General features: G+C 38.7%; 1 protein-coding gene across 2 annotated transcripts; it reads right to left on the bottom strand.

The window, feature by feature from the left end:
* Positions 1-215: 215 nt before the first annotated feature.
* Positions 216-27708, bottom strand: lzts1 (leucine zipper, putative tumor suppressor 1). 2 transcript variants are annotated; one of them, XM_059503360.1, is made up of 6 exons: positions 27544-27708; positions 4098-4589; positions 2427-3275; positions 2098-2286; positions 1734-1928; positions 216-1640 (listed from the first exon to the last, which is right to left on the bottom strand). In XM_059503360.1, the coding sequence occupies exons 2-6, from the start codon at positions 4449-4451 to the stop codon at positions 1053-1055; spliced, it is 2175 nt and encodes a 724-aa protein (XP_059359343.1). In that variant the 5' UTR covers positions 4452-4589; positions 27544-27708; the 3' UTR covers positions 216-1052. The 2 variants fall into 2 exon arrangements, with proteins under 2 accessions (XP_059359343.1, XP_059359344.1); XM_059503361.1 differs by lacking the exon at positions 27544-27708 and adding an exon at positions 6727-6866.
* Between the last annotated feature and the right edge of the window lie 219 nt (positions 27709-27927).

Genomic DNA, 27927 nt, shown 5'->3' on the forward strand with positions numbered 1-27927 from the left:
GGAATCTGATGGAGGAAAAAAATCTAAATACTGAGAAAATAACTTTTAAAATTGTACAAATTAAGTTCTTAGCAATGCATATTACTAATAAAATAAGTTTTGATATATTTACAGTAGAAAATTACAAAATATCTCCATGAAACACGACGCTTAATATTCTTATGATTTTTGGCATAAAAGAAAAATAGATAATTTTGACCCATACAATGTTGTTGTTGTTTTTTTGTCTTTTTTTGCCATTTCTAAAATACCCAATCAATTCAAGGCTGGTTTTGTGCTCCAAGGTCACATTCGGTTGGATGTTCACAGATTAAAGGTGCTGTAAGCAATGTTAGCCATTCTGCAAAAATATTCACTAAATTAGACTTGCACACACTTTCCATAACCCTTAACATTGTTATAAGAGATTAGCAGGAAAACAGTAGCACATCTCATTGTTGCCAAGCTAAATGCTAACAAAATAGTATCCTTGCATGATGAACCAACAACTGTCAACTGCTTATGAAACTTAATATGGAATTATTTAAGTTAAATAAAATTATTCAGGTCTTAACTGCCACACCCCAAGACACCTGCTTCCTTTTCACTGACTGCCCTATGAATGCACAAAATGACTGACAGGCAGAAAATGCTTACATGGCTAAACAAAGAGTCTGACTGTGGTCAATTATTTGGAGTTTACAGAATTCACGGCTGCCACAGAGACAGATGTGATGGTTACTGATGGAACACTAATTCAGTGAGATATCTCAAGTAAGAATGTAATTCTGATAAACAAAATTGCTTACTGCACCTTTAATAGGAACCTATTCAGAAATGCACATGGATTACATTCTAAGAGTTTAAGTTAAATGGTAGATCTATAAGGAGAAAATATTTTGGTGGTATGTACAAGTGATGCTATCTTGAGGTTCGAACAACTCCTGACATCTTGAAATCTCTTGTGACATCATGTTTCCTCCCTTTAAATTTTGCTTTGTGAATTCCGCCCACTAGTACATTCACCCTTTTAAGACCATTCGGTTAATTGTGAAATCATTCATCCTCTGACCTCATATCTCTGTGGCTAAAATCTTTTCAAAGTTCAGGTCAAAGGTATGGCTATCCATGTCCATCTCTGACCGACTGTCCATTTCAGCCGTTAGCTCCCTCAGAATCTTCTCCAGGTCCTTGTTCTTTCTGTACATCTGTAGGTAATTGTACTGCAACTGCTTTTGGTATCTGATTACTTTGTCTTTCTCTTTATTCCATGTTTGTCTCTCCTGCTGGAAGCTATTCATCATCTTATGTTTCTTTTGCTTCTCTTCCTTCAGTTCCCCTCTCACCCTCTCTACCTCTTTCTGTAGGGCATCCAAGTCTGCAGTCCCTCCATTATGATTCAATGTTTTGCAGGCACTTGTTCCATCCTGGGCTTTCGATTTGGCTTGACCTGTCCCAAAGGCCTCCATCCGGGCTTGGCTTATCTGCAGTTGCAGCTGTTGCTCCTCAACTTTGGCTCTCATGGTCATTAGCTGCTGTTGCTCCTCTTTGGCCATTGCTAAGTCCTGCTTCATGCCCTTGATGTCCGTTTCCAGAAGGTTCACCTTCTCCCTAAGGAGGTCAGCTTCATTCTTCTTTCTTTGAAACTCATTTTTAGATACCTTTTTTAAAAAAGAGATATCACAATCAGGCAAATGTGATGGTACAGCATGTAATAGCAACTGTAAGTTAATCTAATATCAGCTAAAACTGACCTCAACCTCAGCGCTTCGCTGGTGAAGTGCTTCCTCGTAGTCTTTGATCTTCTTCTCCAGTTCTTCCAGCTTGCATCTGGACTCCTTCAGAGAGGCTTTGAGACTGACAATTTCACTGAGTTTGTTTCCAACATCGGCCTGGGAGTCCCTAAGTTGCTGCTTTAGCAGAGAAATCTCACCTGACTTCTGGCACACCTACAAAAATGATGGATGTGAATGTGTTTTTTTTACAATTTAGATCTTTTCCCCTTATTATCCCGACTGTCCAGCTTTTAAATTGACCTCTTTATCAAACATAGAGTGCATTAGATTTTCATTGTATCCACATTTGTCATTACACAATGCTAAAGTTTTATAGACCGACCTCCCACTGTGTCTCTTCTAGAGTGGGTACTAGGTTTTTCTGGCTCTCATAGATTCGGAAACGGCTTTCTGCAGTATCCCGGTCACGATTAAGCTGGTTCACCTCCTCCTGCAGACGTTCCTTATCCTGTTGAAGTTGTATCACCTGAAGCTGCAATAACTGTTGGGCTTTCAAAGCCCTCTGAGACACCTACAGGTTAGACAAACCATCATTAAGATCTGCCTGGATAAAGGTGAATAGTGTACTTAGTTGACCATCAATGTAAGATAAAGTACTCTTATTGGTATTAAACTTTATGTAGTCACATTCCCATATTGTAAGCAACTTACTTGTCGGAGTTTTGTAGAACAGCGTTGTTTCAACCCCTCCATCTCCTCAGCACAGTAGCGTTGCTTCTCCTCAAATAGATGACATGTGTCTGACTCCTTTTCATCAAGGCTCGTTTGTAACTCCTCCAGCTCGGTTTCACGTTCTAGAAGTTTCTGCTCCAGCTGCTGTATCAGTGATTCATCCATTGAAATTGGTGATCGGACACCCCCCCCGGAAGATGATGGTTTTGTCGGGCTTTGCTCTGAAATTGTAAATCTATGTTCCAGAAGCAGTTCTTGGTTTCCAGAGAAATCCATCTTAGGCTCAGTGGATGAAACGGTAAGTGCTGCAGCAGTTATTTCTCTGTACATACTTATTGCTGCTGCTACATTTTCGCTTAGGACACCAATGGATCTTGTATTGCCATTCGTCGACTCGCTGTTTCTGTTTGTTTCACCAAATCCATTGGCCCAACTGTTTCCACCGTTAGCAACGCTACACATCCAACTGGATCCAGAGTTTCCATTCATCCTTGCTACACCCCCCTGTGCGTTCTGAGATGTGTCAATGTTTTTGGCAAGGCCTCCATAGCGTGCCATGTGGTTAGTTGAAGTGCTTAGGTTGTCCATCTGGCTGCTGCCACTGGTGCTGTGAGTAGGCAGGCTGGACATAGAGTTCCTTCCAGAGTCAGAGAAGGTACCAGAATTTGTCTCCAACTTTGGGTCCTGAAGATCTTTTTGCCTGTCTATAGGACTAATTATCTTGCCCAGGATAGTGCTCAAGTTGTTATGAGTCTCCACAGAGGAACTGCTGCTTCGAGGAGGAACTGGTTTGAATGCGGTGGGTCGAATTAAAATATTCTCTATACTCTAAAAGAGAAAGGACAACAAAGATAGATGAGTGTTTTTGGAATTTTAATTGCACTACAACCAATTGATCATCCACTCATGTTTATGGCAGGACACAAATCCATCTTAAAAACATATTGATCAGAAGCTCTTAATGTAATTACTCACACAACAGCCAGGGCATAACAACAAAAACATTTTCATACAGTAAATGATTGATCCACAAGACAATCTCAAGAATTCTTTTCTTTTTTCTTATTCCATTTTCTTATTCAGTCACTTCCTCTTACTCATGGTAGCATGGTTACCCAGTGGTTTATAATTAACTTCCTGACCTAGTGAAACTGGGCTCATTATCCTAGATTCTTCATAAATGAGGCTATTCAGAGAAAGAGGTGCTTGTCTGCTTGCAACTGCCACACCGCCATTGGACCAAATCTCGGGAGAGATCAAACCTTTCTTACCTCGTCAATCTGGAGGTTTAATTAAATGGAGCAGACACCTTCTAAGCTCTTAGTAAAAAGTGTTAGGGGCTGGTGGGGATTACTTAACATCAACTATATTTGACTGTTGTTTGATTTTGTGTGATAACAATGTCTGGGGGATGGGCCATCTTTTGGTTTTGGCTGCTTTCATCTGAACTGAGCATGTGTCCTAAGCAGACATTTTGACATTTGCACAGTTGTACCGCTTTAAATTGGAGTTTTATAGGACTGAAACACTACACAATATTATAGGCAGTGAATAAATGAAACTCTTGATATGTTATTATGGCAAATAAAGTGAACCTTTTGTAGCCATGATTCACTTTGTTTATTCTCTGACTGACTCTAGTTCTGTTACCTTTTCTAGTTCTCCAGACAGTGGAACTAATTCTGGTGGCCCTCCTCTCCTGTCCACCTCATTGTCCATCTCAGTTGTTCTTCCTTGACTGTCTTCAGTTGTATTAATGTTAGCAGTTCGGGGCTTGTTGCTGACCTTGATGTAAAAGAAGTCATCATTTTTGCCTGAATGATAGCTGACTTTTGAGTTGTTGTTGGTGCTGCAATGGTCCTGAGAGAAGCCATACTTCAGAAAGCCATCCAAGCTACGGCCTGTTTTCTTAGACTGAAGCCCCTTTTTGACTTTGTTTTCAGAAGATTTGCAGTGTTTGCCGTGGAGGCTATGGCCCGATATCAAACTGCTGACACTACCCATGTTTCCTGGGGCATCTGGAGAAGGCAGGTGGTGGTCTTGATGGCAGCAGGTGTGTAATTACAGAATTTTAATGATGGAGGAAGGTCTGATGGACACATAGCCTTGTGTGGAGATCCTTCTTATTCCCATTTGGGAAACCTGCTAAAACATAGATTTTAAAAAATGTAGTGAGATGACTACTATTGGCATTAGAGCAGTATAGTTTATGCAGAATCTTTACTTAACATTCAATAGGTCAGCAAACAAGTCCTACAAAACCAGGAACTACAGTATTTTTTTGTTGGCTATTTGCCCACATGGGATAAAATGGGGTAGACCTAATGGCAGTTACCCTGATTATCCTGATTTACAATATGGAGACCATATTGAATGCATACTTTGAACAAGTACCAAGAACACCATCCTCTTTGATAATCAAAGACAAATGTAAGCTTGAAATTAGTGTGACTAGGTCAAACATCTATTCATATTACTTGGTCAATAGGTCAAAAACCTGCCAATTACTTTTTTTTTTTGTTCTTGTCAGGCTACCAAAAACAATGAGTATGTTTCCATGCACTTTGAGTTTAATTTATGCTGGACTAAAACAATGTATTTTTAAAATGTCATGTAAATGGTCTAGTCCAGTCCAATGTACCTGTCCGATTTTTGTGAAATTAGACACATAATGTGATTGAAGCTTTGCTTCATCCAGCATGTACACACATCAATGAATTACAGCTGGCTTCTGTGTTGTGGCTTGTGCATTGTTTATTTAATTTACAAATATATATGAAATATTTAATTATTTAAAAATATTTGATTTGCCATGTATAGTTTGACAGACTAGCTCAAACATAATGGTGCATGTAAACATGCATAATGTTTTTGCATTTCATTACATCAAACAAGCATTACTTAGAAAACAAAAATAAAACAAGCTTACTATACATATATAAGGCTTCATACGTTGGACATAATATGGGGTCCCACTAGGGAGATGGGACCTGTCAGTCACCTGACAACAGGTTCATTTTTTTTTTTAAATCATTTTTTATGATTTATATGCGCCTAAAGCATATATTACACATCCATAATCAACACATCATGCCTTGCATCTGTTTTTCAGAGCAGATAGTGAGGGGCTTTATGAACAAAAGACCTGCCACGATCATCACACATGGCTTTGTATAACTGGGCTAATTGTGATGATGTGTTGATATGTTAAAGGCTTATTAGCTAGAAAGGACACAGCAAATATGCCAGCTGTTTCTTAATTATTATCGTCACATTATGAATTTATGCATTCCAAAGAAATATTCTTTTCAGGGTTTTTTGTTGCAACTTCGCTGCCTCGCAGCTGGTTTTAGATGAGAGAACCATTAATGCTACCACATCTTTGTTTGTTTCTGATCTCTCTCTCCACTCTCCATCTCTCTCCAGTTGCTGTTTCAAATATCAAATGAAGGAGACATTGTAGAAGCATTCATTAATTATCCCATAAACACAGATTCAGCTGTTTGCAACTGTTTATTACCATTGCCAGAAAGATGATATTCCACAAACAACTCGATTATCATTCATGATTTCAAATAATTAAATAAGATTATTCAACACTACTTTTGCATTCGTATAAATAAATGCTTCTTTTTCAGCAGAATGACTTAATGGCTTCAGGCAGCCCTTTGGCGGTCCCTTCCAATGAAAAGCGATCTCATCAATGTCTTTGTTTTAAAGAGTCACACATATTTTGTCCTTGAGGCATGACAAGCAATGATGTAATGCTAATACTCTTCTTTTATGCAGCACTGCAAATTATTTGCAGTGCTTGACATTATTATCAATTCACACGTTGTTACTGAACAACACCTACTACATAGTTGTCATAAATTAAGAATGCAACAAAACCCATTTAAATCAACTCACATAAATCACTGGAACAAGCAAACTGTTTCTGTCAACCCACGGAGGCTATTTTTGTGATGATTTTGCACTTTTCATGTTGTATGCTAAATAATAACAAACATAAACATTGATGAAAAGCAATGTTTAGCAGTCTCTGAATGCACTGCATATTATTATTGCATTATTTATTCATTTTTAAGGTACAAAACAATCAAGTCAAACATTGCATTGTGCTTTGACACATGCACAGGCATCACTTCCCAACATGTGATGCAGGTAAACAATCTCAGTTGGAGCATCTCGATGTCTGCTATCTGTAACCCGAAATCACCTCTTTACTATCAAGTTCAAAGGCTTACCAGAATAAAATATATGACAAAATGACACTTACTCTCCAAACAAATAAATCCACAGACGCAGTGTTTGTGAAATCTGAATCGAATCTCCTTCGCATGCTCTCAGTGGTGAGTCAGAATGTGTTTGTCCTTGTGTGAACCACTGAATACTCTATAGTCTGCCTGTAGACAAGAGTCTACCATGCAAAGGGGGTGGATCTTATCACCATTCACCAGTTTTTTTCCCCCTTCATATCTTTTTTTGGAATAACCGACATGCAAATGTTGCTGGGATACGGGACCCCAGTGTCCCTTGCGGTCCCTTGGGGAAAGGAGAGGGCAGAGACCATTACACCTCTTTACATAAGACGTGTGCCACTAAGGAGATTAACTCACTGCTGCTTACAATGAGCTGCTTGCCCCCCCTCTGTCACAACACTCACTTTCTCTCCCGCTCTTTCTTACACCTCAAGACTAACACCATAACACAATCAGAATATGCTAACATATGCACAAGTTTGAGTAGCTTTTGTGACTCTCACTCCTTTTTTATTTGTTATCTTTCACTGTTCTCTGTATAAACACACACTTCTCCCTGTTGGCTTCTTTTGCCTCCAGACTGCCCTGCACCCACTCTGAACAAACACCCCTCTAGGAAAAGAAAGAAGAGCTTGATGTTCCCTCCCTCCGTCTGTGTCTTTGTCCACTGAAGTGTGCCTGTTTTGTGTGAGGTTCAGTGAGCTTGAACATTTATTTAGGCTGAGTGCTACATTTACACCATAAAATAAATGACTACCTTTCTAAAAGTAGTGTGGTATCTTTGTGCAGATGTTCCTGTTTGGAAAAATCAACATTAAAATGCCAAAGCAGTCAAATATTTTAATAGCCTCCAAAAGCAGTTGAACACATTTAAATGACCCTCTTGATACTTTCTTATTGTAGTAGTCAAACACAAGTGGCCCTTTGGCTTGGAAGTAGTCTATCTATGAAAAGTCAATCTTATAAGAAATATTGGATGAAAATACGTCTTTATATTTAAAATATTTGTAAATATATCTAATTTTAGAAATGTTGTTTTTAACTTAAAAAAAATAGGAAAACACCCCAAGCTTTTTGGCTTTTATAAGAATATTCACTTCAAATGTTAATTATAGATTTGTACAATGTAAATTCAATTCAGCACATTTGTTTTAAGTCTGTTTGTAAGTGTTCATTTGGATACTATTTTTGTGACTGTTCAAGGATCATAAGCACTTTTTCCCAACAATTGTTCTGAACTCTTGTTCTAAAGTCGTCATATAAGTGTCTCTGAAAACGATAAAAATATCTAAGAGTAAACCCAAAATGTCATAAAAACCACTACACAGCTCTTGCTCTGCACCCAAGTTCCTGCATCTGTGTACATTCATCTGAAGTGCAAAATCAGCACCGTGGGGACCAGAACAAAGAAGGCAGACTTTCAGATAATCAATCTGGCTGTGAAACTCTATCCCAACTCTGCGGATGCATCCCTTTGTCCAAAACACCAAGGTTGGAAGAGTTGTGTTGTTTGGAGGGAACGTTACATTTGGAGTTAGCAACACCTTTTACATGCTGGTCTTAAGGGGCATAATGCTTTTTGAAAGGATTAGCATGGTTCTGTCTCACCATGTCCCTTCTGAGTATACATTTCATTGCACCCAGACAAGATGTTATTTTGGGGGGTAAGTTTGATTTGGCAAGACAGCAGCAGAAGGCACGGTATTGATTCTTCAGATGCTCTTTGTAAGTGCTTAGTGGAGGGATCAATGTAATCAATATGCAAAAACAGGCCATAGCCGTGGACAATGGACTGGCACATTTGCAAGTGTGTGAGGAATCAAAGGTCGTCCAGTCTACGGCTGTGGCCCCTCGGGACAGGGCGCACAGACAGCACACTGAATATGTTTCTTTAAATTATGAATGTGGATTTAAGTGTCTAGGAGTTCCCAAAGGAGTTGTTGTTTAATATGATATCTGGCTATGAACGTGAAAGGGCAACAGTGTAATAATGAGATACGCATACATGCATAATGGTCATAAGCCCTTATTGGTAACTTCCTTATTGGTAAAAAAAAAAAAGTCAGTTGGAACATTTTACTGCAAATCATTGTTACCAGCTTATTTTTTTGGCCTCTAGAAAAATCTATCAACCATGCCTTTTTTTGTTTCGGTGATGCCATAAAAGATACATTTCTGGTTCTTAAAATAAACACTTATATTCCTAGTGTAAAGAACATTTTAATAAAGAACCTTTTTCCACTACACACTTAAACATAAATTATTTTGTTGGATTAGTGAAGTACCTTCAACATCCACAGAATCTTTCCATTTATGAAAAGGATTTTTGTATTGGAAAATGTTTTCTTCTGGTTATTAAAATGCTATTTTCACTCAGAAAAACATGATTCTTTCAAGAACTGTTCACTAACATTTTTTTGGAGGGGGAACCCTAAATGGACCTTCTATGGAATCACTGCGAAAACACCCTTTTGAAACCTTTGTTTTTAAAAGTGTAAAAAATGTTTTTGCAATGAAAAATTTCCATGCAAGGTTCTTCTTCATGGAACCATACATGCAAATAAATAAACTTTATTTTGAGTTTAGCTGGAAGTTTATGGTTTGTGAATTACATTTAATATCTATATAATAACTGACACTTTGTCCTATTAGATTAGATCTTTTGAGCTTAACTCAGATTTTGGCCTTTGTAGCCCTGATGCTCATTCAGTAATCACCCAGCAGTTGGACAGATGATTTACAGTTTGCTGGAGAGCAGGTAACAGACTTTGGCTCTTCATGCTCTCGGCTGTTGTTTGATTGTTCTCAGAGACAGATGAGAACGATATGACCTAATCATACAGTCAATGAGCTGAGCTCAGCGGGAGCGCGACAGAGAGGCCACGTGTGTGTTGGGGGAGGGGCTTGCTACTAATAGATGCTTAGATGTTATTGAGGTGGAAAGTTGAGCTGCTTTAATTGGCCATGGAAGACCTTTATCACAGACACTGGGCCTCTTTTGGGATTCTATGTGTGTGTGGTTTTGTTTCCCTCACATGTTCCACTTGTTTCTCAACCTATGCCGGACAAAAATGTCCTATGAGAATTGTGGCCAGCAGACGTTATTCAACGCATGGCCAATCCATTACTGCTTGCATGTATAAAGACTCAGTTTGGGCTGTTGTACTGTTGAAGATTTACTGCAGTATAAACAAAGCGTACACCGCTGCACTTCACCACACCTGGGACTGCCAGATGGCACACATAGACTTAAATCTGCACTGTTAAGAATTTGTTATTTATTTATTTATATTTTTGTGTGTCACTTTGGGCTGTTACTAAGTATACTATGTATAAGGTATAATGTCAAGGTATATAAGGTATAATGTCAATCCTAAGTACAGTTTTAAGAGTGAATATTGCAGGGGGATATCTTTTATTTAGGAGACAAAGCTGTTGTACATTTTAAAAATAGAAAAAAAATGGTGGTTGGCAAGATTTTAAAATATTTATACATTTATAAATATTAAATGAAGTCTGCTATGCTCATCAAGGCTGCATTTATTTGATAAAATTCAATGTAAACAGTAATATTGTGAAATATGATTTATATATATATATACAGGCCCTTCTCAAAAAATTAGCATATTGTGATAAAGTTCATTATTTTCCATAATGTAATGATAAAAATTAAACTTTCATATATTTTAGATTCATTGCACACCAACTGAAATATTTCAGGTCTTTTATTGTTTTAATACTGATGATTTTGGCATACAGCTCATGAAAACCCAAAATTCCTATCTCAAAAAATTAGCATATTTCATCCGACCAATAAAAGAAAAGTGTTTTTAATACAAAAAAAGTCAACCTTCAAATAATTATGTTCAGTTATGCACTCAATACTTGGTCGGGAATCCTTTTGCAGAAATGACTGCTTCAATGTGGCGTGGCATGGAGGCAATCAGCCTGTGGCACTGCTGAGGTGTTATGGAGGCCCAGGATGCTTCGATAGCGGCCTTAAGCTCATCCAGAGTGTTGGGTCTTGCGTCTCTCAACTTTCTCTTCACAATATCCCACAGATTCTCTATGGGGTTCAGGTCAGGAGAGTTGGCACGCCAATTGAGCACAGTAATACCATGGTCAGTAAACCATTTACCAGTGGTTTTGGCACTGTGAGCAGGTTCCAGGTCGTGCTGAAAAACAAAATCTTCATCTCCATAAAGCTTTTCAGCAGATGGAAGCATGAAGTGCTCCAAAATCTCCTGATAACTAGCTGCATTGACCCTGCCCTTGATAAAACACAGTGGACCAACACCAGCAGCTGACATGGCACCCCAGACCATCACTGACTGTGGGTACTTGACACTGGACTTCAGGCATTTTGGCATTTCCTTCTCCCCAGTCTTCCTCCAGACTCTGGCACCTTGATTTCCGAATGACATGCAAAATTTGCTTTCATCCGAAAAAAGTACTTTGGACCACTGAGCAACAGTCCAGTGCAGCTTCTCTGTAGCCCATTTCCTGCACACGCCTGTGCACGGTGGCTCTGGATGTTTCTACTCCAGACTCAGTCCACTGCTTCCGCAGGTCCCCCAAGGTCTGGAATCGGTCCTTCTCCACAATCTTCCTCAGGGTCCGGTCACCTCTTCTCGTTGTGTAGCGTTTTTTGCCACACTTTTTCCTTCCCACAGACTTCCCACTGAGGTGCCTTGATACAGCACTCTGGGAACAGCCTGTTCGTTCAGAAATTTCTTTCTGTGTCTTACCCTCTTGCTTGAGGGTGTCAATGATGGCCTTCTGGTCGGCAGTCTTACCCATGATTGCAGTTTTGAGTAATGAACCAGGCTGGGAGTTTTTAAAAGCCTCAGGAATCTTTTGCAGGTGTTTAGAGTTAATTAGTTGATTCAGATGATTAGGTTAATAGCTCGTTTAGAGAACCTTTTCATGATATGCTAATTTTTTGAGATAGGAATTTTGGGTTTTCATGAGCTGTATGCCAAAATCATCAGTATTTAAACAATAAAAGACCTGAAATATTTCAGTTGGTGTGCAATGAATCTAAAATAAAGTTTAATTTTTATCATTACATTATGGAAAATAATGAACTTTATCACAATATGCTAATTTTTTGAGAAGGACCTGTATATCTATATATATGTGTGTGTGTGTGTGTGTGTGTGTGTGTATGTGTGTGTGTATACAGTACAGACCAAAAGTTTGGACACACCTTCTCATTCAAAGAGTTTTCTTTATTTTCATGACTATGAAAATTGTAGAGTCACACTGAAGGCATCAAGGGCTATTTGACCAAGAAGGAGAGTGATGGGGTGCTGCGCCAGATGACCTGGCCTCCACAGTCACCGGACCTGAACCCAATCGAGATGGTTTAGGGGTGAGCTGGACCGCAGACAGAAGGCAAAAGGGCCAACAAGTGCTAAGCATCTCTCGGAGAACTCCTTCAAGACTGTTTCAAGTGGAAGACCATTTCAAGTGACTACCTCTTGAAGCTCATCAAGAGAATGCCAAGAGTGTGCAAAGCAGTAATCAAAGCAAAAGGTGGCTATTTTGAAGAACCTAGAATGTGACATATTTTAAGTTGTTTCACACTTTTTTGTTATGTATATAATTCCATATATAATTCCACATGTGTTAATTCATAGTTTTGATGCCTTCAGTGTGAATCTACAATTTTCATAGTCATGAAAATAAAGAAAACTCTTTGAATGAAAAGGTGTGTCCAAACTTTTGGTCTGAATGTTGGAAACACACATGCTGCTTATTATTTCAAAAGGTATTGACCCAAAAGTTCTGAATTTATTTGTATATATTTTTAATGAATATAAAAACATATTTATAAAAATTTTAAACGTAACTACAAAACTATGCATAGGTTTTATTTGCACTTAAGATTTTGCCTGAAACGTTTTCCTCCTTGCAACCCCTGAAAAAAATCTAGATGATATTGATCTATTGAAAATTACAACAATGAGACTCTAACTACACATGCAAACAACACTTTTAGTTGCAAATTTACTGTTTGATTACTACATTGTAGTTACTGATACCTGTATACTGTGAGGTTTACCATTATCAAAAATAATAATAATAATAATAATAATAATAATATAAACTCAATAAAATAACACTAGAAACTGTGGCACAGTTCTGACAGGTGATTTCCAGGAAATTGTGAAACATTATTGCACTTTTAAGGACTGATCAGACCTGTCTACAGAGTTGTTCATGGCAGGTTTGAATATAGTATCTATACTGGAGGGCAGCCAGGCCTCGGTGTCCCGTGGGAACAATGTTTCTCAGTCACACTATCGGCTATGTGCCATAAGATCATTATATTGCTGCTTCTTCCCAGCACTCTGTATGAGCACATGTGCTAATTAGCTGAACTGACAGTAACTGATAGTAATTTCACTATGACTTCATGCAGTTCATTTACACAATTTTGGATGATCTGTTACATCCAAAACGAGGCTCGGTCAAGTATTTACAGATCATTAATAAGCAGGTTTTGAGCTGAAATAGTATTATTTATTTAGTTGTTTGTTATTTGTCTAGCTCTCAATCTGACATTTATTCTCCATTTCAGTCAGTGTGTGTAATAAACTAATGTCATCAAAACATTGGATGTATGAGTCTTAATCTGTCTTAATCTGTGGTATATTGTGTGCAGCTGCTAAGGGTCTGTGGGGGACAGTCTTGTTAGGCCCCTCTCTCTCGGTCCCTTCTCTCTGTCCACCAGCAGATGTGATCTTATCATTGCTAATCAAAAAAAAAAACTGCACAATGACCATCTGGAGCAAAACCCGTCACAGTGTCCCAAGCTTTACACATCAAACAATGTGCTCCTGTTAATTTTCTCTCATTAGCTTGCAATTTGTGTGTAATTAGTAACTGGCTTTACAGCAACGAGTTGTTTTTTTATTCAAGCGTTTTTTTGTGGTTTTTTTTTTACTCCCATAATGCAGCAAAGTGTGTTTCTATTAGATAGTTTACACAAAATAATAAAAACATATGTCATATTTATTGTTCCAAACTGGTATGACTTTCTTTCTTCAGTACAAAATAAAATGAGACATTTTAAGATATTTCGAAGTGAAAGTCAATGGTAACCAAAACTGTTTGGTTACCAACATTCTTCAAAATACATTTTTCTGTGAAAGTTTGGCTTGATAGTGAGTAAATGATGAGAAAATTTGTCATTTATGGGTAAACTATCCCTTTAATGATCAAAATCATACTGGGTTCACTTGCTTGTGTTCTTTGGCAGGGGTGTAGAATACACAGGGGACATGGGACATGCTCCCCCCACTTTTAAATAAAACGTGAATTTGCACATTTTTTAGGCAAGCTCTCGTGCAATATATGGTCATTCATACTCGAAGCTGAAGGGCACTCTTGCTCAGAAAGTACAAAATGGACTCACAAAAGTAATAACTTATGATGTGTCAGGAAATGCCTAATATGGGCAAAGGCATTCCCTTATCGCTGTAGCTAAAAAAAGGTAATTTCAGATAATTTCCAGGTAATAAATAAATAAAATACATGAATAATGCAGTGCCAATTGACATAACATTCATTACAGTATCAAAACTATTCTGTTTTATTTTGTGTTTGTATAAACCAATCAAATTTATAGAAATTATAGAAGTGTGCAAGCTTCAGTAAACACATTAATTAAAAATGAACAATAGCACATTTATTAACATTAACCTACATTAATAAATGCTGTAAATATTTTTTATTGTTAGTTTGTTAGTTCACTTTTTCTTTAAAGAGAAACTTTTTACAGTTTAGTGACCAATTCTGTTTGCTTATTAGTATTATTAAAATATTGAATGTTTATTAGTACATATACAGCACATATTCTGCATGAGCATATTCTACATCACTAATCCTACCCAATAAAAAAGTTAACAACTATCATACTATTAATTAGCAGTAAATTATGAGTTTGAGGCAAAAGTTGAAGTTAATGGTTTGTTAATAGCGAGAATTGGACCTTAAAATTAAGTGTGACCAAAAACAAACAAACAAACAAACAAAAAACCGGCAGCTAAAAATACTTTGCAATGTCAAACATTATTATTTCAGGTCATATATAGAGCCAATTTTAATAAGCACATTTGTCTATTTACACAAATCTCCATCCTATTTTTATAGGAAGTTCTCAAGCTAACTGAGGAGGCCGAGTTTAGTAGAGGGTCATTTGGCAGAAATTATCCACCGATAAGATCTTATTTACCATACCGAACATCTGTTAGGACTGGACAGTTTCCTATTAAAATGCATCATGTATTCATCATTTATTGTTGCCATGGAGACTTGTAGTCTCATGAAGGCTTTTGTAGGCCTTTATTAATGGTTTCAAATCACAGGCATTGCCTTCTTTAATATACACCCCAACAGTGCACTTATCTCATGCTGGAAGTCCTGAGAGAAGTAATTGAATTGTACATAAAGTAGGTTACAGAAGGAGAAACATTTTAGTAGGATTTTTATATTAATCCTTAAATTGTACTGAGAGCAACACACATACACACACACATATGTGGGAATCCCATTGCTCATATTTCTCAAACTCAAGCTCTCAGCCGCATCTGGAGCAGTAGAGAGTAAATGCACTCTTGAAATAAGAACTCTCGATGTGATGGGAGATGCATTACAGTGATGGGGTGAATAATTCAAAAGGAAGGACATCTCCTCCTCCAGCATCACTCAGAGTCCTCTCTAACACCCTCACAGCACTTTCCGACCCACTCTCTTATGCACGCTGACCACTTAGAGGCCTTAAGTGATACGCCTTCCTTTGAAAGTTAAATTTCTGGTATAATTGTGCAGAGGAGCAATAAATCACAGCCTTATCTATGAGAAACTCTTTCTCTCAGTTCTAATGACTTTAGACACATCGTGTCTATTATTATTGTCAAATTGTTTTTAAAAATTGCATGTACCAATATCTGTTGAGCCCCCAAATGAAGAAAAATCATAGATATTGTGAAATAATTGAATTAGCATAACTCGAGGTATTTTTACGATGTGTTGTCTGTTTTATTTCAATATCATTGAACATAAGCTTATCAGTAGTGCTGTTCTGTCGCATATCACAGTTTTTTTAGTATCTCATGCCACAGGTGTAGTATTTTTATTACACCACGTCAAATTAATAGTTATCCAATTTTGAATATATATATATATAGGGTGTGTAGGTTGGATAGAGTGAAAGTGAGCTCAGCTGATTAAACAACATAAGACTGTTGCCAGCAGCAGCACTGAAAATGAAACAGAGCTGTAATGACGAATCATAAGGTTATTATCATTAACTGAAGTCATTACAAAAATGAGAACTGGAACTGGAAATCATTTGGCTAAACAAAACAACAGAATCAGAAGAAACTGACCGAAACTATAAATGTGGATTACAATATGAATGAAAACGAAATGCAATTCCTGAGAAAATGACTTTGGTTTTAGTATTTTGATTTATTTTTGTCAGTGCTGGACTAGCTTGTCTTCTATACACATTCTGCTCATTACAGCAGATGGTGTATTTATGATATCAACCATCAGGGGGTAACGGAGCCATGGTAATCAGATGACCCCTGACTTATTCTGTCAAAAAGAGCAGTACAATTATACAAGAAGGATGCATTATGTAATTAGCATCGTCATCAAATTATGTTATTAAACAATTGCAATGGGCGACAAAGAATTAGCTTTCTTGTAGCAGATTCCACATAGGCCTGCTGATAACTTTGATTTTTCTAAAGTAAAATAGTTCCATACTACTACTTCTAATAAGAGTAAGAAAAGATGAGGAAATGGCCTTATTTGATTTGAAGAATACAAAGATTGGCATTAACAATTTATTTCTATTATCATATTTCTGCTTTGCTAGGCTTGGATTGTCTTTGGAAAAGTGATCGGATGTCATCAAGAATCTAGACTCTTGTCTCTGATTGTTGTCCGTTGTCTGGCTCCTGGTACGTCAAAGACTCCCTGAAAGCTTAGAAGCCTCTGGAATCTGTCCAAAAGAAGTTTTAAAGCCCAGTGTATCTGGGAAATATACGCGCTGTCATTTTGATGAAATATTAACTGATATTCTCTCCTCTGTGAACAAGCCCGGACAGATAGAGACAGTACAATACCATTTCCATTTCTAGATATATTTTTTTAAAGGGGTCCTATTATGCTTTTTCACTTTTTAAATTTTAGTCAGTGTTTAGTGTGTATGTTTGGGAATAAAAATCATCCTCAAAGTTACAAATCTCAAAAACCACTCCAAAGGGGAGATATTTCATAAAAAAATAAAAAATAAAAAAATAAAAAAATAATTCCCAGACCTAAAATGAACAGCTTGTTTGGACTACAGTGTTGTTTTCCGGGTTTTGTGATGTCAAAAAACGGCACATTAAATTATCATTAAAATAATTCCTATGGAATTTATGGAATTCCTATGGAATTTATGGAATTCCTATGGAATTTTGAATGGTTGGGGGGAGGGGAAGGGGGAGGTCATGGTTCACTTAGAACGCTTGGTTGAGTGCATCAAACAAGATGACGACAAAGAAGTGCTGCTGTAGCATCAAGTTTTGGCCATGCTGAAGAAACATTTTTGAAGAAAAGTTTTTTTGCACCCCTGTGCATTTTGAATTTCCTTGCAGCAGATGTTTTCTACCTCGCTGGGCATTTTAACACAGTTATTACACATGCACCTGAAAAATTGTGTATGTAAATATGTACAGTTATGAAAACATTTGTATAATACTGGACAATGATGTTATCTGCAGAATTTACACTTCAATAATGAGACTATGGTGTAAATAAATTCAACTGTATAACAATTTCAATGCAATTCATGTTATAGTAATAGTATAATATAATAAATTAAAGAACAATAAACATAATACATATTACCGTTGCACTATGCAATTATTTTTAAGCGGTTAATGACATTATCTAAAAACACGATTTAGCAAAAAAAAAAAGAAAAAAGAAAGAAACAACAACAATAGAGTTACCACTTTAATATGTCTTGCATTATCCGTGCATGCAGGACCGTAGCTGGGGTTTGCGGGGCCCCGTTGAAGGTTGTACCAGTGGGCCCTGTTTGAAATTGTTTAATTTGTATGTTCGTTCATTTTTATTTATTTGTGCTATGTTTAAGTTTTTTTTCAAGTTTGTAGGTGTCCAGGTACAGAAACCGAATAATTAAATGTAAAAAGCACTGGATAGTCTTCAATGTAAAAATTAAGTGTACAATCAAACCAAAATTTATTCAGACACCTTGAACATTTCTCACATTATTACAGTTTATTTGCTATTGCTTCTAAAATGGTTATAAAATATGATTAGAATTTAGAGTTAAACTCTGTCAGAACAGATTTGTCTTGATAATGTCATAACTTTGATAGAAATGTATGTAATGGATGTTATTATGACAATATTTACATAACTATCAATACTTTGTTGACCAATTACCAAGCAATGCTTCATTTTGTTCAGTCTGTGGTATGAAACGGTTGCATTAGCAATTCAGAAAAAAAACCACATAAGCAATGCATGGTGCTTTATAAGGTGCTGAATAATTTTTGGTCCCAATTTTATATATAGAAAGATAGATAAAACATTTATATCTATCTATTTCACTAGTAGTTCACTGTATGAAGATTCTTTGGGTATAATATGTCACAGTTTGCTTATCCTCACTTACATAAATGTATTAGTGTCTTGTACCTACTAGTAAAATATGTATATCAAAAATTATATCTGGAGTCTGGATCATTTTTGGTTTGATCGTGCATAAATTCTTGTTAAAACTACAAAGTAATTCAGTCAAGAGCAGTGAGTGATTTTTCTTTCATTTTCTTGGATTAACATTACAGCAGCTAGTAACTAAATTAGGCGCGGTCACTTTAAGAGACGATGAACGCATCTTTTTCCTCAACTGTTTACTTTCACTTAAGAAATAACTGACAAATAACTGAAAAAAAAAAAGTTTTTTGAGCATACTTTCCAAGGCGGGTATTTTGACATATTTTGTATGTATTTGTCGGCACAAGAGCAAAAAGAAGCAAATTCGGTGTACAAGCGTTTTGAGACACTTTTCTCTGCATGAGCCCTGAACACCGTGGTACTGAATTGGGCTCTTTCACATCCTTTTGTTTGTTCAAAACTGCGATTAGTAGCTATTTGTTCGTTCATGTAAAGGAGGGACGGTCCGTGATACGTGGCTCTCTCCCTGCACCATACACAGCGTGCGAGTAACCAGCTACTCTGTTCAGCTTTTCCGCATCTTGTGTTCGGATGCTTTAATGTTTAAATCGACAAGTGGTAAGGCTTAAAAACATGTGAAAACGATAAGCTTTCGTGGCGACGTGCAGCAGTGGCCCGTCAACTGTCCTGAGCATCTTTTTAAGCTGGCTGAGTCGGTTGAGATCGCCGGGGTCCCCGCTCAGCCGTGGGCCCTATAATTGTCACCACCTTTTACCCCACTAGCGACGGCCCTGCTTGCATGCAACGGTTTTGAGCAATCCTCTTGTTCAATATTCCCGGGATCTGAATCTGCCTCAGATTGCTTAACTATACCAGAGCAGATAGGACTTGTTGCTTTGGCCAGGGACAGGACAGTACTGAAACACCATCTAAGCTGTTCGCAAATCAGTTCAATCTGTTCTCAGCTATCCAATCACAACACATTTTGTTTTTCGGAAGGCGGGCCTTCATCAAACCTTGAACTAATCGAGCTGTTTGTGCCAGGCTGGGGAGAAAGGCGTAGTAATAATGTTAATTATGTGAAAAATAATATAAAAGAGCATAATATTTCCCCTTTAAAAGATTCTGGTGGTGACCTTCTTGAACCCGTGGAAATAGCTTATCTTAGGCCCCATCACTGGTGTATCTGAGACCATCAGAGCACTCACAGTGCTGGAAGATCTGATTACATATGCAAAACTATATTTTCAAAATCAGCTTCTCAGTGAGTTTTCTGAACTAACTAATTAGGCTGGTTTAAAGTTGTGTCCCGCAAACACCAATCACAATGGTTTCTTTGCAAAAGTTGGAGTCTTATATATGCCACTAGTCCGGGTTTTTTTTTTTTTTTTTTTGAAGTATTTGGATCCCCAAGCAGGATTATGTGTGGCACTATGTTCCTAAAATATAAATAAATCTATATATCTATAAAGATGATCTATATTACGGTTTAAAAGATAGGGGTAAACATTTTATTCTAATTTTTTTTAAAAATTACTAACACAACAGCAATCATTATCATCATCATCATCAACAACAATAATAATAATAATAATAAAAATGCTTTTATTATTACTTTTTTAGGATGCATTAAATAGATACATTTTCTATTTGAAATGCATGCTGATCTTTTGAACTTTCACAAAAAAAAATATTTATTTTTTATTTATTTTCTTTCCTTCTTTCTTTCTTTCTTTCTTGTCCATTTGATCAGATACAACTCTAAATGTATTTAAAATGATATATTCATTGAATAATTAATAACGTGTTGACGCGGAGTATATTTATTTTTAGCAGATGTATGTTTTTGATACAGTAATGAGGGTGCTGGTACCGAAACAAGTGTCCATGTTGCAGAGATCACTGTTTTGATCCCAAAACACCTTCTAATTCCTCTCCCGAAAGAATCTGTCACTGCATGACACCTTGTTCAGTGCCAGTGCTCCACACCCCGACTGCATCTCTCACCCACACATGATTTCATAAGCACACATGACTAATTTCTGGAGGCAGGAAAGAACACATCTCTCTCTTCTAAGGATTAACTGTGTACATATGAAAGGCCAGCACTAATTCCTCTTGAATGTTTTGAATACTTGGAGGTGCCAAACTGGAACAAAATCACACATGAGGTCATATGTTCTAACCGTTTGTCTAGTAGATACAAGTTGGCAAAAACAATTTAACTGAGCTGTGCACCATCTTGAGTTATTGATCTTTGTGGAGGGAAACAGGTGTTTACAAGACCTTTTGTTGAATGTCTGGCATGAGGATAGGGGAGTGAACCTCTTGGACTTCCTGCAAATTGGAAAATAACTGACTGTCTGTTAAAACTGGATGATAAACTTGTCTGTTCAGGGTGAAGTCGTACACCAACTGTTCCTCCCACATGCAGAGACAGAGAGCGTGTAACATACAGGGAAACAGGAAGCCTTGTTTATATGGTTAGGATACGGTTTGATGGTTCACACAGCTCTTGTGTTTATGTGTGTGTGTGTCCGGGGTGGGGCCAAATCATGGAAGTTTAGCACTGTCTGATGGGCCATAAACTTCATAAATTATTAATTCATAAATATGTTTTTGTGGAGTTGCACCAGATTATATTTTGCAACCAGAACTTGTCATGATCCTGTCATGATCTTGTCTCTTATGTCTCCCTCTGCTTTTAACTCTCTTCCCCTTTTCCCATCACTCTCCATTTCGTTACCCACGGTTGTTTCCACTTTCCATCAGGCTCGTTTCCCTCCACCTGTTCCTCATCCTGTCTCATTATCTTGGCTAATTCTACCCTCTCTTTTTCCTGTCTCGTTGTCAGATTGTTGTTATTAGTTCACTACCACTGCTGGAATTACTCTGTGCTCGTCATTTGCACCCACAGAACCTTACCTGCTGAGAGCTGCTTCGGCTTCCCCGCTCTGTGAGCACCGACCGTCTGCTCCTTCGTGAGTGTCAAGTACCTCCGCCTCGCCAGTCCGCTGGCCACCCCTGCCACAGAGGTCTTCTCAGTTCGTTTATGCTACTCAGTCTACGGGTTATCTTCAGTTTGTCTATTTCTCCCTTGCTTTTGTTTGGAATACCTGTGGCCAGACTTTGTTTCATTAAAGAACAGTTATCATTGCACTCACATTTCTCCTCTCTCTCTCCAATATTATCACAGAACAATCTGACCAAGATATGGACTCAGCGAGTGGCAGCCCATTCCAAACTGCGGTCGAACACCAGGGTGTCCTTCTAGGGAAGCATTAAGAGGACATCTCCGCTGCCCGAATTGGGAACGGCTAACGGGGAGACTGAGACGGAGTGCATCTCCAGTTTTGCGCGCTTCAAGGAGGAGATGATTAGGGTCTTCGACCGCTCCGCCTACGGTGAGGAGGCTTCCCGACGGCTTTCCACACTTCGGCAGGGGAGGCGTTCCGTGCCTGATTTTTCCATTGAGTTCCGGACCCTCGCCACCACCTGCGGATGGAACCAACCCACGTTGGTCACTCGTTTTTTGGAGGGGCTTTCTCCTGAGGTTTGGGATGATGTGCTCGTCCGCGAGATCCCCACCCGGCTCGACGATCTCATCGACCTGGCCATTCGGGTGGAGAGGCGTTTTGACCAACGGCGCCGAGCTCACCGCCTGGAGGACACGCTCTTCTCTCCGCCCCTTGTCAGCTCCGCCCATTCGGAGCCTGAACCCATGCAGCTGGGAGGTCTTCGGATCTCACCTAAGGAGCGTGAGAGGAGGATTTCGAATCGCCTCTGCATGTACTGTGCCAGCGCTACTCACTTTGTGTCTTCATGTCCGGTAAAAGCCAGCGCTCGTCAGTAGGAGGAGGGTTACTGGCAAACGCCATCACTAAGGCCATCCCTTCTAGTTCCTGTACGACTCTTCCAGCGTATCTCCAGTGGGCTGGGTCGTCAGCTTTCTGCGCTGCCTTGATCGACTCTGGAGCCGAAGGGAACTTTGTGGATGAGGAGTGGGCGCTCCAACAAGGTATTCCTCTCACACATCTAAGAGACTCCACCCCTCTATTTGCCCTTGATGGCAATTCCCTACCTAGGGTACAGAAAGAGACTATTCCATTGACTCTTACCATTTCTGATAACCACAAAGAAACAATCTCTTTTTTAATTTTTCAGTCTCCTTTTACTCCTGTAGTGCTGGACCATCCTTGGCTAGAACTCCATAATCCTCACATTGACTGAGCTAAGGGATCTATTTTGTCTTGGAAATTGTCATGTCATGTTGAGTGTTTAGTCTCTGCTGTTCCCCCTGTGTCTTCTGTTTCTGTTTTTCAGGAGGAGGCAGGAGATCTGACGGGAGTACCGGAGGAGTATTACGATTTGCGAGGGGTTTTCAGTCGTTCCCGAGCTATGTCTCTTCTGCCCCACCACCCGTATGACTGCGCCATTGATCTTCTCCCGGGTACCACGCCTCCACTGGGTAGGCTCTATTCCCTTTCGGCTCCAGAACGGGAGGCATTAGATAATTATTTATCTGAATCTCTCAGAGCCGGCACCATCATTCCGTCCTCATCTCCCGCCGGCGCTGGTTTTTTTTTTGTCAAAAAGAAAGACGGCTCTTTGCGTCCCTGCATAGATTATCGGGGGCTGAATGACATCACCGTTAAGAATCGTTACCCCTTGCCTCTGATGTCCTCAGCTTTTGATATCCTGCAGGGGACAAGGGTCTTTACCAAACTCGACCTCCTGTGCGTATTCGGGAGGGGGATGTGTGGAAGACCGCCTTTAACACACCCCTCGGACACTTAGACTATAGGGTTCTTCCCTTCGGATTGGTTAAGGCCCCCGCTGTCTTTCAGGCACTAATCAATGAAATCCTTCGAGATATGCTCAATTTATTCGTTTTTGTCTATCTCGATGATATTTTGATTTTTTCGCCCTCTCTCCAGATTCATGTACACAGGCCCGTCCCTGACTCTCGCGTTTCTCGCGTAGGGGTGGGAGCCGTTCTTTCCCAGCGTTCAGCATCTGATGGCAAGATACACCCTTGCGCATACTTTTCCCACCGTCTCTCCCCCGCAGAACGTAATTATGATGTCGGTAATCGCGAACTGCTCGCCATCCGCCTGGCATTGGGTGAGTGGCGACAGTGGTTAGAGGGTTCTACTGTCCCTTTTATTGTTTGGACAGACCATCGCAATTTAGAATATATCCATTCCGTCAAAAGACTGAACTTGCATCAGGCTCGTTGGGCTCTTTTTTTTACGCGTTTCGATTTTGTCATCTCATACAGCCCGGGCTCTAAGAACGGTAAGCCAGACGCGTTGTCCCGTCTGTTCATGGGTTGCCCACCGACGTCGTGTCCGATAGGGGTCCACAATTCGCCTTGCAGTTTTGGAGAGAATTCTGCCACCTCATTGGTGCCACGGCTAGCCTTTCCTCAGGTTTTCACCCCCAGACCAATGGTCAGGCCGAACGAGCCAATCAGATTGTCGCCCGCATTCTCCGCAGTCTAGCCTTTCTCAACCCTACGTCCTGGGCAGAACAGCTTCCCTGGGCCGAGTATGCTCATAACTCTCTCCCATCCTCCGCCTCAGGTCTTTCACCCTTTCAGTGTAGCCTCGGTTATCAACCTCCTTTATTCTCGTCTCAGGAGACCGATTCTAACTGCCCGTCCGTTCTAGCATTTATCAGTCATTGCAAGCGAACCTGGAGGAGGGTTAGATCTGCCCTATGTCGTTAGAGAAGAGAAATGTGTGTCGCTGCCAATAGATTGCGTGTCAAGAGCACTCGTTATGTTTCTGGTCAGAGAGTATGGCTATCCACTTCCAATTTACCTCTCCAATCTGATTCTCGTAAACTGGCTCCCCACTTTATCGGACCATTCTGCATCGTCAAGATCATTAATCCTGTCGCCGTCAAACTTCGTTTGCCACCTAATCTTCGTCGTGTTCACCCTGTGTTTCACGTTTCTTGCATTAAGCCGGTCACCCCCCCTCCCCCTGCGTCTTTCTCCACTGTTTGTATTGAGGGCTCCCCAGTCTACACTGTCCGCAAGATCGTGGACATGTGCCGTCGGGGGTGTGGGTACCAATATTTGGTCGATTGGGAGGGATATGGTCCTGAGGAGAGAAGCTGGGTTTCTCCAAAGGACATCCTAGACCCCTCGCTCTTTGATGATTTCCTCTGGTCTCGCCAGAGTTCCTCCGCTGGAGCGCCAGGAGGCGCTCTTTGAGGGGAGGGTACTGTCATGATCCTGTCATGATCTTGTCTCTTTCTCTGTCTCCCTCTGCTGGTAACTCTCTTCCCCTTTTCCCTTCACTCTCCGTTTCGTTTCCCACAGCTGTTTCCACTTTCCATTAGGCTCGTTTCCCTCCACCTGTTCCTCATCCTGTCTCATTATCTTGGCTACTTCTACCCTCTCTTTTTCCTGTCTCGTTGTCAGATTGTTTGATGTCACCGATGAGTGTCGACCATTGTCGTCTTCGCTCTGTGAGCACCGACCGTCTGCTCCTTCGTGAGTGTCAAGTACCTCCGCCTCGCCAGTCCGCTGGCCACCCCTGCCACAGAGGTCTTCTCAGTTCGTTTATGCTACCCAGTCTACGGGTTATCTTCAGTTTGTCTATTTCTCCCTTGCTTTTGTTTGGAATACCTGTGGCCAGACTTTGTTTCATTAAAGAACAGTTATCATTGCACTCGCATTTGAGTCCTCTCTCTCTCCAATATTATCACAGAACTAACCTGCTTGTCATTGCAAGGTATTTGAAAAGATATATATAATATCAAGACAGCTGTATTACATGACAGTGTTATTTTAGAATACTATTTAAATACTGTAATAGTATTTTATCAATATTTTGAATGAGATTTTATTTATTTTTATTTTCTTTTTCATTTTAGTTTGAAGGAATATTTTTAACATTTTAGTTTGAAAATTTACCCTCAGGCCATCCAAGATCTAGATGAGTTTGTTTTTTCATCAGAACAGATTTGGAGAAATGTAGCATTACATCACTTGCTCACCACCTCTGCAGTGAATGGGTGCCGTCAGAATAAGAGTACAAACAGCTGATAAAAACATTACTATAATCCACACGACTCCAGTCCATCAGTTACCATCTTATGAAGTGAAAAGCTATGTGTTTGTATGAATGAAATCCATCATAAAGGTGTTTTAACTTTAAACTGGTGGCTTCTGGCCAAAATATGAGTCCATAATCCATAAACATTTCCTGCAGTGAAAAAGTTAATCTCATCTCACAACACAATCCACAAACATATTTGTGTAGAACTTCTTTGGAACATATTCACTTGTAAACCGTACTTGTGTGCATATTTCTCCCCTTATTCAGACAAGGCAACTTTTTCACTGGAGGAAGTGTTATGAATTAAATCAGTGATCTTCAAATCTGCCTCGCGAGATCTGCTTTCCTGCAAAGTTTATCTTTAACCCTAATCAAACACACCCGAGTTTGCTAATCAGTGTCTACAGGGTCATTAGAAAACCACACTTAGGTTTGTTTGATTAGGGTTGGAGCTAAACTCGGCAGGAAAGTGGATCTCGTGAGCCAGATTTGAGGATCAATGGATTAGAAACTATTGGTTAGAAAATAATGGTTTAAAATAAAAAACTTTTTTTTAATGATGGATTTGTTTCTTACAAACATGCAGCTTTGCACTTGTGTGTGTGTGTGTGTGTGTGTGTGTGTGTATATGAACACAAATCTTTACTCACATTCACACACCCACTCTCTAAAACTTGCTTGTGCAGATGTCCTGTTTAACCCTTACCAATGACAGTAAATCTATGTATCTGTTTCCCTGCTGTTTCTGAGCTCAAGGACTTATAATAAATGAACTGGTTTGAAGTAAAAAAGATCCTGCACTCCCACATATCTTCAAGTTCTTGTGTATTAACTGAACATGTCTTGGCATGTAACAGGTTCTTGTGTTCAGACTGTTTTTCTCTTTAGACAGCATTACCTTCCCCCAGTCTGCAGGTTCTTTGAAACCCAGGAGACAGGATGAGACATGCTCTTTTAGCTTTTTATGTCAGGTTATCTTCATCTCCGACTTTTTAACTTTCTAATTTACATGTGAAAAAAGATAAAACGATTGGTTCATGACATCTTTATGCATGTTTTAACAGGCTAGTTTGTGCTGTAAAAATATAATTTATGATAAATGGTTCCCTAACAATAACAGTCAATACAAAATGGCATACATAATAGGGTTAACTGAGACAAAAATAAGTCTGTTTTGCAAGTATGCAGTTTTAAACATAATTCATTGCAGTCTCTGTGGTCACTATGATCCAGTTTGTTTCAAGCAGTGGCATGATTGTTTCGATTTGTGTCTCTGGAGGTTTTGCTTATGAGCTCAGTGAGTTCATGGTTCCTCACAAAAAATAAATAAATCATATTATTATTGTTTTCTATTGATTTTATTTATAATATTGTTCCTATTTTGTCATGTTATCCTTTTGTTTTCCCCATAAAACACTTCAGTTGGCTCACATTTCATTTGATTAGCAATAATTCATTAAAAAAGTCATCATTAAAAATGGTTCTAATTTTCAACAATTGTCCTACACTGCAAAAACTTATTTCTTTCAGTATTATTGTCTTCGTTTCCAGTAAGAATATTTTCCATCATACATTTCACATTCTTAGATGCTTAAACAAACTTTATATATATATATATATATATATATATATATATATATATATATATATATATATATATATATATATATATATATATATATATATATATATATATATATATATATATATATATATATATATATGTATGTTGACTTGTTTTCAGATAATATATTTTTTATACCATTATTAAGTGAAATTCTATAGTTTTTGAACAATTGGCAATTTAAGTTGGTTAGATTTATGCTTAAAGCAAATATAAAAATGCTAAAAGAGTAAGAAAAAGTGACATTCTCTCAAAACAAGTTATTATGATGCTTATGAAGTATTTATCTGATAAATAAATACAGAGAAATACTACTTCTTCTTAATACTACTTTTTCAGTGAAACAGAAGAATGAAGACAACAACAACAACAACATTTGAAATCCTCCAAAATCCACAATAAATATAAAATGCGTAGTGACTCACCGCGTTTGACCATGTTTCACTCAGTGTGCTTTTGTTTTTGCTGTTTAGGTGCTGTATTAAGTGCCCAGGGTCTGCTTGTATTTTAATGGAGACCAGGAGGTTGCAAGCATTATCTCTCTGGTCTCTCCTCTCTCGATCTTTCCTTCTACTGTACTGTGGGTTGAGTCTCCACAGACTGCCATGATGTGGGTGTTTTGTATAATACCCACAAGCGCGCAAACCCTCCCTCTCCTTTCCCTCCCTTTTTGGTTTATCTCTTTCCACAAGTTCCTGTTTTGCAAAAACTGCAGCAGCATTTCTGTTTTGATATCTGCAATGAATCTTATAATTTTGCAGAAAACTTGTATCACCCCATGCATGCATGCATTCGATCCTGTCCTGTCA

This window comes from Carassius carassius, chromosome 21, assembly GCF_963082965.1.
Source record: "Carassius carassius chromosome 21, fCarCar2.1, whole genome shotgun sequence".
Lineage (NCBI taxonomy): Eukaryota > Metazoa > Chordata > Actinopteri > Cypriniformes > Cyprinidae > Carassius > Carassius carassius.